Below are 15,812 nucleotides of genomic sequence, written 5' to 3'. Positions count from 1 at the left end.
CATTCCCCATTGAGACTATTCTAATTACTAAGAAATGTTTCCTTAGATCAAAACTAAATGTGTTTCTTGTGACTCCTACCTATTGCTCATAATTCTCCTTTCTAGGGTCAAATAGAAGATCAGCTGGCTCCATCTCTTCCTATATAGACTACCAGCTCTCTACAACATGCAACCAGCTCCTAAAAGATGGACTAGATGAGTAGGATATTTTTATCTCATATCTAAAATATATAAAGGACTTTGCCAAATCATAATATGACTCATTCCCCAATTGATAAATGTTCTAAGGAGAAGAACAGGCAGTTTTTCAATAAAGAAATCAAAACAATTTATAGTCATGGACAAAAATACTCAATCATTTTGATTAGAGAAATGCAGACAAAAACAACTTTGGTATATTTTGATTTATTTGATAAATTGGCTAAAACGATAGAGAGGAAAGTGACAAATGCTGAAGAGAATGAGATAAAACTGAGACATTCACTGTTGTTGGAATTATAAAATGATTCAACCATTTTGTAAAGCAATCTATAATTTTTGTCAAAGAATTACTAAACTATTTATTTACTTTGTCCTAACAATACCATTACTTAGTCTGTTTCTTAAAATAATTAGAAAAGAAGGAAAAGAACTTAGATGTTCTAAAATGTTTGTAGCAGCTCTCTGTGATGGCAAAAAAATAGACATTGCAGGGATGCCCATAAATTATGGAATGGTTGAACAAGATGTGGTGTAAGATTGTAATGGTACACTACCATACTATAAGAAATGATGAGCTCAATGATTTTAGAAAAACATGGAAATACTTACATGAAATAAGGAAGAGAAAAATGAGCAAAATTAAGGGAACATTATATACAATAAAAGCAACTTTGTTTAAGAACACTACTGAGTGACTAAGTCCTCTGTATAAATACCCAAATTAATTATAAAGGATTTATGAAGTAAAATACTATTTGCATCCAGAGAAAGAACCAAAATAGAAATATATGTACGTATGTATATATATATATACATACATATATATATATATATAGATATAGATATAGATATAGATATATATAATACACAAACCAATTTGTGTCTAATGGTAGACATTTCTAGGGCCCAAGAGATACAAGTTTGGGGTAGGAAAAAAAAAGAATCAAAAAAACTTTACAAGATAACTTTGTCATATATTTGAAAGGAATAGTAAGTGGTACATAATAGATTTTCAGTTTTATGTATAATCATTTTTTTATTGTACTGTTATAAAAAAATCTTATTTTATTTCAAAAATTAAAAATAAAATGTTTTAAATATATATCTGAGAAATTCTGCATGCTATATGGGGCCTAGGCCCCATATACTTTCAAATACTCTCTCAACCAGAAATTCTCACTTTTTAGTGTCTCAAATACTTCCAGTACAGCAGCTGTTTATTCTGGAAGTTTGGATCATTTCCTGTTGAAACTGTTGGGTTGAATCTGTTGGGTTGAATTAAGATAATAATGGCATACAGTCCTAAAGGAAGGAATGTCATCTGCCAATAAAGAAGGATATCCCGGGGTGACTAGGTGGCACAGTGGATAAAGCACCAGTCCTGGAGTCAGGAATACCTGGGTTCAAATCTGGTCTCAGACACTTAATAATTACCTAGCCATGTGGCCTTGGGCAAGCCACTTAACCCCATTGCCTTGCAAAAAAACCTTAAAAAAAAAAAAGAAGGATATCCCTAGATAGGAGGAAGTTCTTCCCACCTGATCATATGTGGACTTTGATATCAAGAACAAAGTTTAGCAGAGAATTTCTCATTGATCCTCTCTTCTGACCATCTAACCTTCAGTATTCTACTTTGTGTATGATGATTTTTATTTTCCAGATCTGGAACCCTTAACTGAAGCAGAATGAGGGGAAAGAACATAAGCAACATCAAGGAGTTCATTCTCCTAGGCTTCCCCACAGTCCCATGGCTCCAGTATCTGCTTTTTCTTATCTTCCTTTTTGTTTATCTCTTTGTCTTGATGGAAAACTTCATTATCATCTTCACTGTCTGGGTCAACACCACCCTTCATAAGCCTATGTACTATTTTCTAGGCAACATGTCATTCCTGGAAGTTTGGTATGTCTCTGACATCATTCCCAAAATGCTAAGTGGTTTTCTCCTTCAACAAAAAAGCATATCATTTGTTGGATGCATGACTCAGCTATATTTCTTCATTTCTCTTGTCTGCACTGAGTGTATCCTTCTGGCCTCCATGGCCTATGACCGCTATGTGGCCATCTGTTACCCTCTCCGGTATGGAGTAATTATGACCTCAACACTATGTATACAGTTGGTGGTCTTTTCCTATGCAACTGCCTTCATCATCTCTGTGATCAAAGTCTACTTCATCTCTCATGCCACATTCTGTGGTCCTGGAGTCATTAATCACTTTTTTTGTGATGTCTCCCCTATCCTTAAACTAGCTTGTACAAACTTCTCAACAGCTGAACTTGTAGACTTTGTCCTGGGATTCATCATCCTGGTGTTCCCACTCATTTCCACTATGCTATCCTATGGCTACATCTCTTCAGCTGTCATCCGAATCCCATCATCCACAGGCCGCTGGAAAGCATTCTCTACATGTGCTTCCCATCTCATTGTTGTGATTATTTTCTATACAGCCTTGATCTTCATGTATGTCCGTCCCCAAGCCATTGACCAAAGGAGCTCCAACAAACTGATTTCAGTCGTATACACTGTTGTAACTCCAATTGTGAATCCTTTGATCTATTGCCTGAGAAATAAGGAATTCAAGAATTCCCTGAAAAAGACTTTGGGACTAGCTCAAGCTCTTGAAAAGTGAAGCCTCTAGCTCCCAAGAATAAAACATTTAACCATGGCTAAAGCATCTATAGCCATGTTATATAACTAGTAGTAGTAGTAATAGTGTCAGTGGTAGCATTAGCAGCAGGAACAGAATAGTGACTGCAGCAGCAATGATAATTACAATTTTGTTGTTGTTCAGTTCTTTTTCAATCATGTCTGATTCTTTTTTATCTCATTTGGAGTTTACTTAGCAAAGATATTGAAATGGGTTTGCCATTACAAATGAGGAACTAAAGCTACAGGGTACACATAGCTAAAAAATGCCTGAGGGCACATATAGAGGACATGACTAATTTGGGAATTTATTTTGCAGGATCATATAAGTTTATTTTTAAACTTGATAATTGTGAAGAGAGTTGGCATAGTGTCCAGAGATATCAAACTAGCAACCTGACTGTGATCTGATTAAACCAGATTAAACCTTGAGAAATTTTAACAAAATAAATAAAAAATACAATATAGATGATATTAAATTGTTATTTTCTAAGTCAATATTCAACTTTCAGGAATCCCTTTCTATCTGAGTTTACTATCACTAGGAGTCTGCTAGTCATGCCTTCCAAAATACACCAGTTCCAGTCCTTAGTAAAAGATTGCTATATCTCCCCGTCTAGTTTTATCTGCTGGAATCACTCTAAGTATACATATAATACAATATGGATTAGATTATGCTTACAAAGTAAATGTCCAATCATCTGAGAATACTTTTCTTTGGGTGTTGTTCAGGATCTGGAGCTGGCAACTTAACCCAACTCTAAAAAAGTGATATTTAATTTAGTTTACTTCTCATTATTCATATCCTCAGTATAAATTGTAGCTGTGTATTAATCATTAATTCCAACATAGTTCTCAAAGTCTTCTTTCTCTTGACTTCCTGAGAACTCTATCACAATCCACTAAAACTTGAGAAAATGAGCTGCATTTTGAAGGGAAAATGATCATTCTTTTCCCAGGCTGTGTCCTTGACTCCATAAAAAAAGATGTATAAGTATGTAATTGTAAATAAGTAGAACATTTGAAACACAAAGATAGAGGAAGAAATTCGGTGAAAAAGATGTTTCCTTCCCTTTCTCCTACACAAACTATGTCCTTTGGTTGAGTAATTGGCCAGTGAATAATGACACCATAAAAATCATCACCGTACCCAAGTAGGAACTTACCTTTTATAATTCAGTTATCATCTATATTAACAAATGTTTACATTAGGTTCTTCTTTGATTTTCTAGAGTAGAATGATTTTCTAGAGTAACAGTCTTAGAAACTGCTCCACTCATTTGAAATAATAAGCATTAATAATTAAAATTAATTAATATTATTATTAATGTATATCAAGCCCTGTGCTAAGAATAGGGAAACAAAAAGAGGCAAAGGACAATCCCTGCCTTCAAGAAGCTCACAATATAATGATGGTGATAACAGCAAACAAATATATTAAAACAAGTTATATGCAGAATGAAGAAGAAATAATTAACAGAGGGAAGGCATTAAACTTGTAAGGGTTTTGGGAAAGGCTTCCTGTAGAAGATGGAATTTTAATTGGGACTTTGAGAAAGCCGAGGAAGGCAGTAGACAGAGATGAGGAGGGAATTATTACAGGCATGAGGGACAGCAAGGGGAAATGCCTGGCATCAAGAAATGGAGTAAGTTGTTTGGGGAAGACTTGTCTCTGTGTGGAAAAATATGTGGTGAGGAATAAGGCAAAAGAAGATTGTAAAGGTAGAAGAGGGTATTGATTATAAAGCGCAGTGAACTCCAAATGAAGGATTTTTGCATTTGATCCTAAGGGCAATAGGGAGTTTATTGAGTAGAAGACACAGTCAAATTTATGCTTTAGGAAAATCACTTTGGTGGCTCAAGGGAGGCTGGATTGGAGTAGAGAGAGGGAGAAGAGGCAGGCAGACTCAGTAGGCTATTGCAATAGTCCAAGTGTGAAGAGATGAAGACCTGCAATAAAATGGTGGTGATGGCAGAGGAGAGGAGGAGGAGGTATACTGGAAAGAAGTTACAAAGGCAAAGTTGACTACTGATCTCAAGAAAATTTTGGATATGGAAAATGAGAGAGAGATGGTGAAGCATAGAGGCTGATACCTTGGTGTTGAGCCTGGAGGACTAAGGAAATGGTAATGCCCTTTACATTAAGAGGGAAATATGGAGGGGGGAGGGCAAGGAGATGAGGGGAAGCAATGAATTCAGTTTGGGATACTGAATAGAAAGTCTACTGGACATCCGGTTTGACAAGTCTGAAAGGCTGTGGAAATGCAAGATTGGAAGTCAGTGGAGAGGTTAGGGCAATTTAGCTAGATCTGTGAACCATTAGAACAGAGATGATAAATAAATTCTTGTGACTTGATAAGATCAAGTGTAGTAGTACAGAGGGAAAAGAAGAGTGCCCAGGATAGTACCCTGTGGTACATCTACAGTAAGAGGGTATGAACTCTATTCAACAAAGGATGCTGAAGTGGTTTTAAAGGAAGGAGAAAAACCAAGAGAAAGTGAGGCTCCAAAAACATATAGGGAAGAGAATATCAAGGAAGAGAGAATGATTAATAGTGGCAAAGGCTGCAGATTGGTCAAGGAGAAGAAAAAGGGGGGAGGGGAGAAATACCTAAAATAATTCTTGAACTGAATAAGCATCACTTTTCTAGTTACTATTTTCCCAAAATATATTCTTCTGTTTACTTTATAAATATATGCAAGACATTTTCATTTGTATTTAAAAACTTTTGAAGGCGGGGGGGGGGATGGGGAAAAGATGTCAGGAAGTGCTGAGTCCCTGTTCTAGACTCCCTTCGGAGGGGCAGGAGACAAGGATGACAAAGGAAGACAAGTTTCTCCCTCAAGATCTCCAAGTGCTCAGTTTATTCACCAAAACACCAGTGCCTAAATACTTTTCCAGTTTCTAATCCACTCCCACTCCCAAGACACTTAGTAAGATAAGACTCTGGTGTTCAAGGATAGCAGGTGAAGATAATTCACAACACTCCCATACACAACGTTCCTAACAAGAAAGGAGTCTCAAGTTCTCTGGTATATACACTCTGAGTTCCTATTGATATTAAGAGGAACTACACATGCAACTTAGGGGGAAAAAACCCTAAAAGCCACATGCAATCTTTCATCCCTAAGCGCAACTACTACTGATGTCAAAAGAAATCTCAGGCAGTTTTAAGGTCATATTGGGTTGTAAAGAATCCAATCTCCTCATTACTATTCTTTCTATACAGATCATACATACTAAAATATCATAAGATGGGAGATGGTAAATAAAGAACATTTTTAATTATTATTTCCTATATAGGTTTGTCAGTCCTATTTACATGGGAAAGTACCCTGCTTAAAACTGCTATAAAGAAATACTGCTGCTACAATTTAACTTTCTGAGTCACTGCAATTTCCCCTTAAGTAATCCTCATTCTCATTTTCTGACTTCTCCCCAACTTCTTTTTTCACTAAGGTGTTCACCACAATCCTTAAATAATTTTGGTCTCATTCCAAAGGGGGAAAAAACACTTAAAAATCTATATTTGCTGCTACCCACTTTGGGAAAATCCAATCTGCAATGACAACAGGGTGCTGAAGGATAACTAGGAAAATCCATCCACCGAAGTTGAAGTTGAATGTACTTGCTATAAGAGGACTGGATGTGCAGTTGCATTGTGCTGCAGTTCCTTACCAGGAATGAGGAGTTCTGGGGAAATCCAGGTATTCCTGGGAGCAACAAAAGTCCACAAAAAACAGAATTTCCAAATACTTGAAGTCGAAATGATAGTAGAATTGAAACTGGAACTAAATGCAGATCCTAATCCTGGCAAGCCTTAAACTGGTGATGGAGCTGTAGTTGTGGCTGGCAAAGGTGAAACTGTTGCTGTCATAGATGATGCAGGAAGCCGATCCAGAAAGAGGATGTAGGGGTAATTATTGGAGTGTCAGAGGAAAACTGTGGTAGACTGTATTTGAAAATGGTAGAGGTCCTTATAAAAGAGAGAAAAGGGATGGGACAGCAATTGACAATTTGAGGGGAAATGGTGCTGTTAGGAGGTAGGGTTGCAAACCCTGAGATCAGAGATGCAGTAGAAATGGGAGGAGGGATTGATATGGAGGAGGCACTTGTAGAAGGAGTAGCCATTAATGACTCTGGAAGCAATACAGAGGATCAAGGGTTTGGTTAAGAGCTAGAGGAAATTGATACAGAGAAATCATGAGGAGTCAGAGCCAGATGCAGAATCATTTAGAGGAGAACTAGAGGTTATTCAACCTGATAATGTTGGATTAAGGCAAGTGGATAAACTAAGGTACTGATGTTGCTGCCAAAATTGCATCTACTCATGCTGCTGACTGGCCTAAAATACTATGGGACATATCAGCAGGATGAAATGGGCTTTTGAAAGCTGAAGAAGTGAGGCTTGCAGGCTCAGTTTTAACCCTGATAGAAATATTTATAGCAGGGGTAGCTGGAATCTGAAGTTCTAAATAACCTGGAAGGAGACCGTGCAAAAGAGAGACTGAAGAACAACAGCTAGCTGGTAATGCCATTGATAATGATGCAGGGGAGGCTAAAGGGGATTATGCTGGCAAGTAAGGGGGAGTGGAACTTGGAGTGACCATGGAAGGTGATGGAAGACCTGGGAGTGGCAGATCTTGGGATGTTCCTGTAGCTGATGGCATATGGAGGAAGCAGGCAAATCAGTTTTGATTCTGGAAAAAAAAAGATAATGAAGCCAAGCAGAAGTGTTGATTCAAATCCAATCATTTGATGTCAGAAATCCTTTCAAGACTGACAGAGTAAGATTAATCAGCCCAGGGAGACTGTAGAAGGGCCACAAGCAATTGCAGAGAAAGATGGACTAGGTATCACTTGGGGAATAGGTGTTAAGGACCAAGGAAAGCCCTGAATAAGCTGATAATAGAGTAGGATTAAGGTTAGTAGTAGTGCAAACAACTGTAGAAGGAGCCAAAGCAAATGCTTCATTGGGAACAGGAACAACACAGGTGTAGCAAAACCCCATGGGACAGGAGGAAGAGTAACTGCAAGACGCCATCTAAGATTCAGGCCAGGAAAAACTGTGTGGCTAAGGGCTGAAGTCAATTTATGTACAGATGTAACAGGAACAGTTAACAATGAAAGAATTTTAATGATAGTTGATATTGGGATTGATGATTGAGGTTCACTAAAGAAGCGTGCCCTGGGAACACAGGAAGGACAGAAAGGCTGGATTTGTCCTAACCTCAGCAGTTACCCTTTTGGAGACAAGAGCCTTCCTGTTCTCCCTACGAAGCCTTCCTTCCTTCTACTGCTGTAATCTCTCCCTCCTGGCTCTGTGACAATTCTGAGGCCATAAAGGGCTATTCTGAGTATCTTTTCAAGGATAACTTTACTGTGCTCCAACAAGTAAGGGAGGAGATCAGACAGGCAGGTGGGGGGACTTGGGCTGTGGTAGGTCTGCACAATTTCAAAGGCTAATCAAGTACTCTGATTCTCCCTCTCCTCCCCACCCCACCCCCCATGGGCTTTCTTCTTTCCTTGGGAAATTCTAGGCATATTAGCTGATTGTTCAGTTTCCAGATTCTACCATACCTTCAAGCACTACATCCTCAACCAGTCCTTTAATCCCTGAAGAAGAATTCTAGACTCCCTAGAGTCTCTATCAAATTTGGAAATTGAGGAGTAAAATTCAGTAGACATACATAGATTCATCAAGCTTTCCCTCTGCTCCATTTCTATAACCAACCCTCTAGCTAGGTGGTACAGTGGATGGAGTGCCAGGCCTGGAATCAGGAAGACCTGAGTTCAAATGTGGCTCAGACTTTCCAGCTATGTAACCCTAGGTAAGTCATTTCAACCTATCTGCCTCAGTTCCTTAACTGTAAAATGAGCTGGAAAAAGAAATGGTAAACCACTCCAGTATCTTTGCCAAGAAAACCCCAAAAGGGATTATAAAAAAAAAGGATCAGACATGAGGGGTGGCTAGATGGTGTAGTGGATAGAGCACTGGCCCTGGAGTCAGGAGTACCTGAGTTCAAATCCGACCTCAAACACTTAATAATTACCTAGCTGTGTGGCCTTGGGCAAGCCACTTAACCCATAGCCTTGTAAAAAACTAAAAAAAAAAAAAAAAAAAAGAATCAGACATGACTGAACCCACTCTTCTACTCCAATGCTATACAAGCCTCACAGGTGACTTTCTGGGATACCACCTTCTATTAGGAAATTGTCAGGTTAGTTTACATTCTTATTAAATTTCACTGATTCCCTTTCTTGGCTCCCTGCTGAGATTTCAAAGGCATCTTTAGGAGTTAGAGTAAATTTCTACAATGGTTTTAAAAAAAAGGAGTAGGGGTCCATCTTCTCTAGGAAAGTTTGTGCTTAAATATTTGGGATGGTTTTGTTATAAAAAAAATGATAAATGTATTTACTTCCCTGTCTTCCTTCAAATCTCAGCTAAAATACCAGACCTGCTTGATTTTAGTTGCTTCCCTCTGAGAATCCTCTAACAGGATTCTGTATGTAGCATGTCCAGACATAGTTGTTCCCCTAACCCATTAGCTTGTGAGTACAGGGACTGTCTTTCTTTGCAATGTCTGGTAGATTGATCTGTGGTTCTGGAAGAGACCTCAGATGCCCCTTAGCACAACCGCCTCATGAGGAAATAGGCAAGGGAAAGTAGATGACTTGCCTAAGATCACACAGGGAGTGTATGGACCAGAAGAAGCATCTGAGACAAGAAACAATAGCTTTTAGGAAGAAGAATCCTTGGAGAAAAATTTAGGGGAAGAGAATTAGAAAATAAGAAAAGTCCTAGAAAAAGGAGGGACAAGGCAAGCAGGGAAAAAGATTAACTATATAATCTGGCTCCTCAAATTTGAATCCTCAAAAAGTTATCCCAGTTCAAAAGTTGCTTGGGATCATCATCCATTAAAAAGTTCAAGGTCTGTGAATATATATCTTTAGAAGTTAGAGTAAATTTCTACAATGGTTTTTAAAAAAAAAGGAATAGGGGTCTATCTCCTTCTCTAGGAAGGTTTGTACTTAAATATTTGAGATGGTTGGGTTAAAAAATTGATAAATGTAGTTACTTCCCTGCCTTCCTTCAGGTCTCAGCTAAAATCCCAGTCCTTGATTTTAGTTGTTTCCCTCTGAGATTATCTCTAACAGGATTCTGTAATATCTCTTTTACCAGACCAACCAGGGAATATATCATATGAATATATGATTATATAAATACAAAGTAATAATGGAGAAGGGAGAGGTAATGATGGGAGAATCAAGAAAAACTACTTCAAGGAGGGAATGCCTGAGTTGAGTCACCTCAGCTAAGCTCAGAATTCTAATAAATTTCTGAAAAAGCATTTATTCTATGCCATAGATTGAGCACTGAGGATACAAATATAAGCAAGCAGAAAATTTTTGTCTTTTTGTTAAGGAGCTTGTATTTCAATGGAGGAGATGACATGAATGCAGGAGGAAAGTTGGAAAACTGAAAGTGGAGAAGTTATAACAGAGAGTATAGAGATGGGTGAAATAAGGAGAAAACTGACCATTCTGAACCCAATGAGTAAGGAGCAGTAATTCACATTACAATGGGAACAAGCAAAGGAGAAGCCTTGAGGACAGGGGCCAAGTCTTTGGAGGACTGGGAAGTGTGTTTCTGAGCAAGAAACATTCCCTCTTAGCCCTGGAGCAATTTGGAACTTTCTCAGTCTTTGAGCTGAAGGTGAACTTGAGTCATATTTGGAAATTTCTAAAGGGATACATATAGTCTTCAAGAGACTAAAGCTGGAGAAAACAGAAGAAACTAAAGAGGCCAACAACTATAGTAGTCATGAGGAGAAACATAGAAAACCATAGATCTTATAACAGGTCCGTGTTATATAATATCACTTGTATGTGTGTGTATATATATAATATAATATCACATATTAAAATTATATGTGATATAATCTACATAAACTCTAACATCTAGGTGTTGCCCAAAGTTAGCACACAGATGTTGACAATCCTACATGAACAGGATCTTTGTCAGCTACCTGAGGGTATCTTCAGTCAAATAGTCTGGGCACTTATCCACTGTGACTCTTTTTACCATCATTCCATTTCCCCTTTGTAAGTGGCTGATAACCTTGGATTCACTCTATATATTATAAGAATTGAGCTCCAGCTTCTATGGCATGAGTCCTCCATCTAAACAAGAAGGTCTCACTTCCCAATTGTCTCCTTATAAAATGTATATTCTGCCTGCATTCTTTGGAAGAGATTTGACCTATTTCAGCAATTCCTAGTCAGAAATAGAGGTTTTGTACCTCTTTTTTCCTCAAATACCTTCTTTCCCAGTATTTCTTTAGAGACCTGAGAAAGTCTCAAGATTTCTATCAGCTTGCACAAGATATCCACTACATCCAAGAGTCCTCAGTACCTTGAAAAGTTCTTTCGATATTGTCCTTATCACAGATCATGCCTGCCCCTCCCCCGAGTCAACAATCTTCATGAAAGTGAATAACAATATAGGGTACCAGTTTTCCAAAAACTATGTGTGGTGATGGTCACTCACTCCACAAAGACCTTTGGGCTCAAGTCTATTCTATTATTGGTACTAAATATATAACACTGTGAAAGTTAGTCTCCCGGTAAAAACTTCTGGCATAGGAATCTCATTAGAACTTTGCCAATACTAGAAGCCTAATAGTCTCTTAAACCACCTACTCCCTCAGCATCAAAAAGGAAAAAAATATTTCCATATGAGCATACTAAAATGTAATCTATGTGTCGATTGAGAAAAGGTGAAACCGATGCCTAGATAGTATTATTATTATTATTATTATTATCATCATCATTATAATAGTCATTTCCTACCCTTTTCATCTTAAGCAAATCACATAATCTCCTTAGATCTCAGTCTCATTATGTGAAAAAACTGGATTAGATGGCTTCTGAACTCCCTTCCAATTCTAAATCTTATGAAGTAAGGATTCATGATGTTCCTAGGAGAAGAATGTCAAGAGCATAACCTTATAATGTTATCCTGAAACAGAGCCCACTACTCCCAATCTTCATCCCTTGGTCATGTCCTTCTTTGTGCTCAAATGCCTTCAGAAATATTTACTGTTGTCTATTCTCTACATCAAATTGGAGGAGCAAAAATATGGCTTCCCCTTGCCTTTATTTGATGGGTTTTGAAACAAAAAACTCCTACCTTACCAGCAGCAATAAATTTTCTCCACAATCCAGGTAAATGAAGCACAGGGGTCCACTGTAATCGAGGAATGACCAGTGAGCACAATTCTATCATTTTCTGAAGGAATGGTTTGTTTGAAATCAAAGAATTCCAACCCTATTATTAACAGAAAACTCTCTCTTGAATCTAGGTACATGACTCAGATTCCATTTTTCCTCAAATCTTTTATTCTGACTAAAGACAAATCGGGTAAGGAATATTCCCTCCTACTCACACATATAACTAATAAAAATGCCTAGGAAAGTAACTTGGTGTCAGTTAAAATTGTATTTCCAAGGTGGTTAAGCAGTCAGGTGCCTATTAGAGTTGAATCCTAAAATCTAGTATAGATTTTGCCAATGATTGATTAATGATTCCCTTCTCTTGGCCTTCCTATCCTTATCATGAGAAATGAGAAGTTGAATAAGAGGATCTCTGAGGTCCACTCAAGTTTTATATTTAAATATCCTAAAAAGAAATGCTCTCTAAGGTTGCACCAGTTGCAATTCAACAATTCAATAAGTATTATTTACTACCCATCTATGTGCAGAACACTATACTTGAACTGGGAGGAGATATGCAAAGCTATAAGGCATACCCCCCTACCCTCATGGAGCTCACAATCTAAAAGGAGGATATGGTACCTAAAGTAATTCTCATGACACAAAATGGACCAAAGTAAGGGTGCAAGAGAATTAGAAGGAACATACTATCCAAGATCCAAGGAGGGAAATGGAATTAACCTGGTTGAAGGATCAAAGAGATCTTCATAAAAATAATGGCATTTGAATTGAGTCTTAAAGATTCAATAAGGGGTAGCTAGGTGGTACAGTGGATAGAGCACCAGCCCTGGAGTCAGGACTACCTGAGTTCAAATCCGACCTCAGACACTTAATAATTACCTAGCTTAGCTGTGTGGCCTTGGGCAAGCCACTTAACCCCATTTGCCTTGCAAAAACCTAAAACAAACAAATATTCAATAAGTTTTCAACATGTGAAAATGGAGGGAAGACATTCATAGCTCCAAGTACAAGTGAACAGAAGGCAAAGGTGGGAAAATACAAAATGTAATTATCCCTTACATACTTCAGGTATTGGGGTGCACACTATCTTCCACAATCTGGAAAATCCATGTAAAAATTTTTGAGCCTCCCTTCATACTAGAAAAGAAGTCCAAATTATTATGACATTTAAAAATAAAATATATTGACATTATATAATACTATAAATAAATTTTATGAATTTCTGAGTTTCTAAACTTTTTCTGTGTCATCTTCTGCCCTTTATGTGACTTCTTTTATTTCCACAAAACTCCCAAAAAATTAGCATTTAATTTCTTATGCGGACCCATGATACATCATAGCCATGATGAGGAAAGTCACAATGTGGAAAGGAGAACTATTTATTAGGAAGGCTAACAGTAGAATGATATGGCCAGAGGATATTAGCATATGGAGAAAAAAAGTATGAATGAAGCTTAAATGAGGAGCCACCAGATTATGGAAATGACAGGTTAAGGCATTTGGCCTTTTAGTCAGTAAATTATAGGGAGATATTGAATTGTTTTGTGAAAAGAAGTGATATGATCTAACCTGTGTTGAAGGAAGCTTAATTTAACTATGGTTGAGCAAAAGATTGGAGAAAGCTGGCAATCTATTGCATTCACCAGACCTATGTAAGAATGATTGTAATGAAAATGAAAAGGAAAGCTAGAAGAAATATCTCAGATATAGATATCCATAGTAATAGATATAGTGCAGTGATAGCATTAGATTATCAGGGGTGATGGGGGAGAAGTAGGAGTCAAAAACAAAACTAAGTTTGGAAAGCTAGTAGCTGGGAAAAATAATTGTAAAGTCAAAAGAGAAACCTGCAGGATAACTAGAAGAAAATAAAGCAATTGAAAATGTTAGTCTAAAGTGCTCCAATTCAGGAAGATAACATTTGATTTTAGAAATCTCCTTTCTCCTTTCCCCTCAACCAACTGTCTAATTCAAAAACAACCTCCCCATCTCTGATCCCATAGCATTAGATGTTCCTATTTTATTTGGTATGATTTATCATCTCCATGTTACAAGATTAGAAACTACATGAGGGTAGAGGCCAGGTGTTAATCACCTTTGTATCTTCCTTAGGTCCCAGCAGAATAATAGTACTTCATCAATGTTTAATGTTGAATGAATGTATGAACCAAGGATCAGTCATTGAAATCCCTTTACCTGTGATCAGATAAAGCAGTTTTAGTACTCTTGAACAGGAAGATGGTACATTTGTGGGTGATAGAGAGATCCAGGGTATGACCAATTTTGTTTGTGCCTGACTTTGGATTAAAGAATAAGTCATAGAGGGGCGGAGCCAAGATGGCAACAGAAGAGCCTTTCTTAGGTGCTCTCTCTCTCTCTAACATTTTAAAACTTATAAAATGATCACTCTAATTAAATTTTCAAGTGACAGAACCCACAGAGGGATCCAGTGAGGCAATTCTCCAGAACAAGGTAACCTGGAAAATAGTGGAAAGGCTCCACTCCACGGGGTTGGAGGAGTGGCCCACCAGGGTAAAGGAACTTCAGCCTCCAGGAGGCAGCTTCAGGCCACATGGGAGCCATGGCTCAAAGCAGTGGGGGCAGTTTCTTGACCTATACCCCAGGGAGTAAGGGGTACAACTTGGAAGATCAGCATGAGGGGACCTCTACCAGAGCAAGCCTGTTAAGCCCCTCAGGGCATTCAGTGAGCAGCATGGCTGAGGCAGCTCAGATCCAGGAAATAGAAGCAGGTGGAGCCGGTAAACAGGAGCCCCCAGGCAACTGAACCCTGAGTACTCACCTGACCAAAGGGAGAGGGGTGGAGAGAGACTTCCGAGGAGGTCTGTCCTCTGTACCTGGAACAGAACTCTGGGGCTCTGACCACATTCAGATCCTGATCACAGTCTAGGAGTCTAGGCCCCCCATAAAACAGCAGGTTCCCCCACCTCAGCCTTGTGGTCATTCACAGACCAGGAGAGAAGACAGAGCCTCACACACTGAGATCCTTGGGGGGGGGGGGGGGTCCCAATAATACTCAAAAGTTCAGGAAGCACCCTAAAACCAGGCACAGGCTGGGGAAATGAGTAAACAGAGAAAAAAGAGGAACACCACTGAGAAATACATGGTTTATGATCCTGCGGGAACACAGGTTATTCTAACAGCCCCACCACCTGGATACAATCTCAGGAGCTGGCATCCCGCCCTGAGAGATAAGGTACACCCAAGTCCTTGAGTGCTGGTCTTTCCGCCCCACAGCCTAAGGGCACAAGACACAGCTGTGTTTTACCACCTTCCCCCTAATATACCCCCTTATCCTGTAATGCAAGTGCTGCACATAGACTGCTTGCCAAATCCCCCCATTTCCTCATTTTTCTTTGATCTACCCCAGAAGACCTAACAGTATATATATATATATATATATATATATATATATATATATATATATATATATATATATGCTAGAAGCTAAGAAGTAATAAATTTGAGCAGGAGGCATAAGGCAGTGTGGCTTGACTCCTTATTCTCAGCTCCCCTCCGGGAGGGAGGTCATCGCTGATAGGGCCCCAAGGTGAAGCAAGCTGCAACATGATCCCAAGAAGGATCAAAATACTCAGTCTGAAGATGAGGAAGTACAAGGTCCTGCATCTAAAGACTGCAAGAAAAACAGAAATTGGGTTCAGGCTATGACAGAACTCTAAAACAATTCTGAAAATCAAGTGAGGGAGATAG

At 38.5% G+C, this 15,812-nt stretch overlaps 1 protein-coding gene and 1 pseudogene across 1 annotated transcript; one reads left to right on the top strand and one right to left on the bottom strand.

Moving 5' to 3' along the window:
* Positions 1 to 1,886: 1,886 nt before the first annotated feature.
* Positions 1,887 to 2,828, top strand: LOC141517288 (olfactory receptor 6B3-like). Its single transcript, XM_074228133.1, has one exon. It carries the CDS (start codon positions 1,887 to 1,889, stop codon positions 2,826 to 2,828), a length of 942 nt encoding a protein of 313 aa, XP_074084234.1.
* A 3,607-nt stretch (positions 2,829 to 6,435) lies between these two features.
* On the bottom strand, positions 6,436 to 9,373 carry LOC141495798 (proline and serine-rich protein 1-like; annotated as a pseudogene).
* Positions 9,374 to 15,812: the final 6,439 nt, after the last annotated feature.

This window comes from Macrotis lagotis, chromosome 1 (genome assembly GCF_037893015.1).
Source record: "Macrotis lagotis isolate mMagLag1 chromosome 1, bilby.v1.9.chrom.fasta, whole genome shotgun sequence".
Lineage (NCBI taxonomy): Eukaryota > Metazoa > Chordata > Mammalia > Peramelemorphia > Peramelidae > Macrotis > Macrotis lagotis.
Note: the sequence above shows the minus strand (reverse complement) of the source record. Positions and strands in the feature narration are given on the sequence as shown.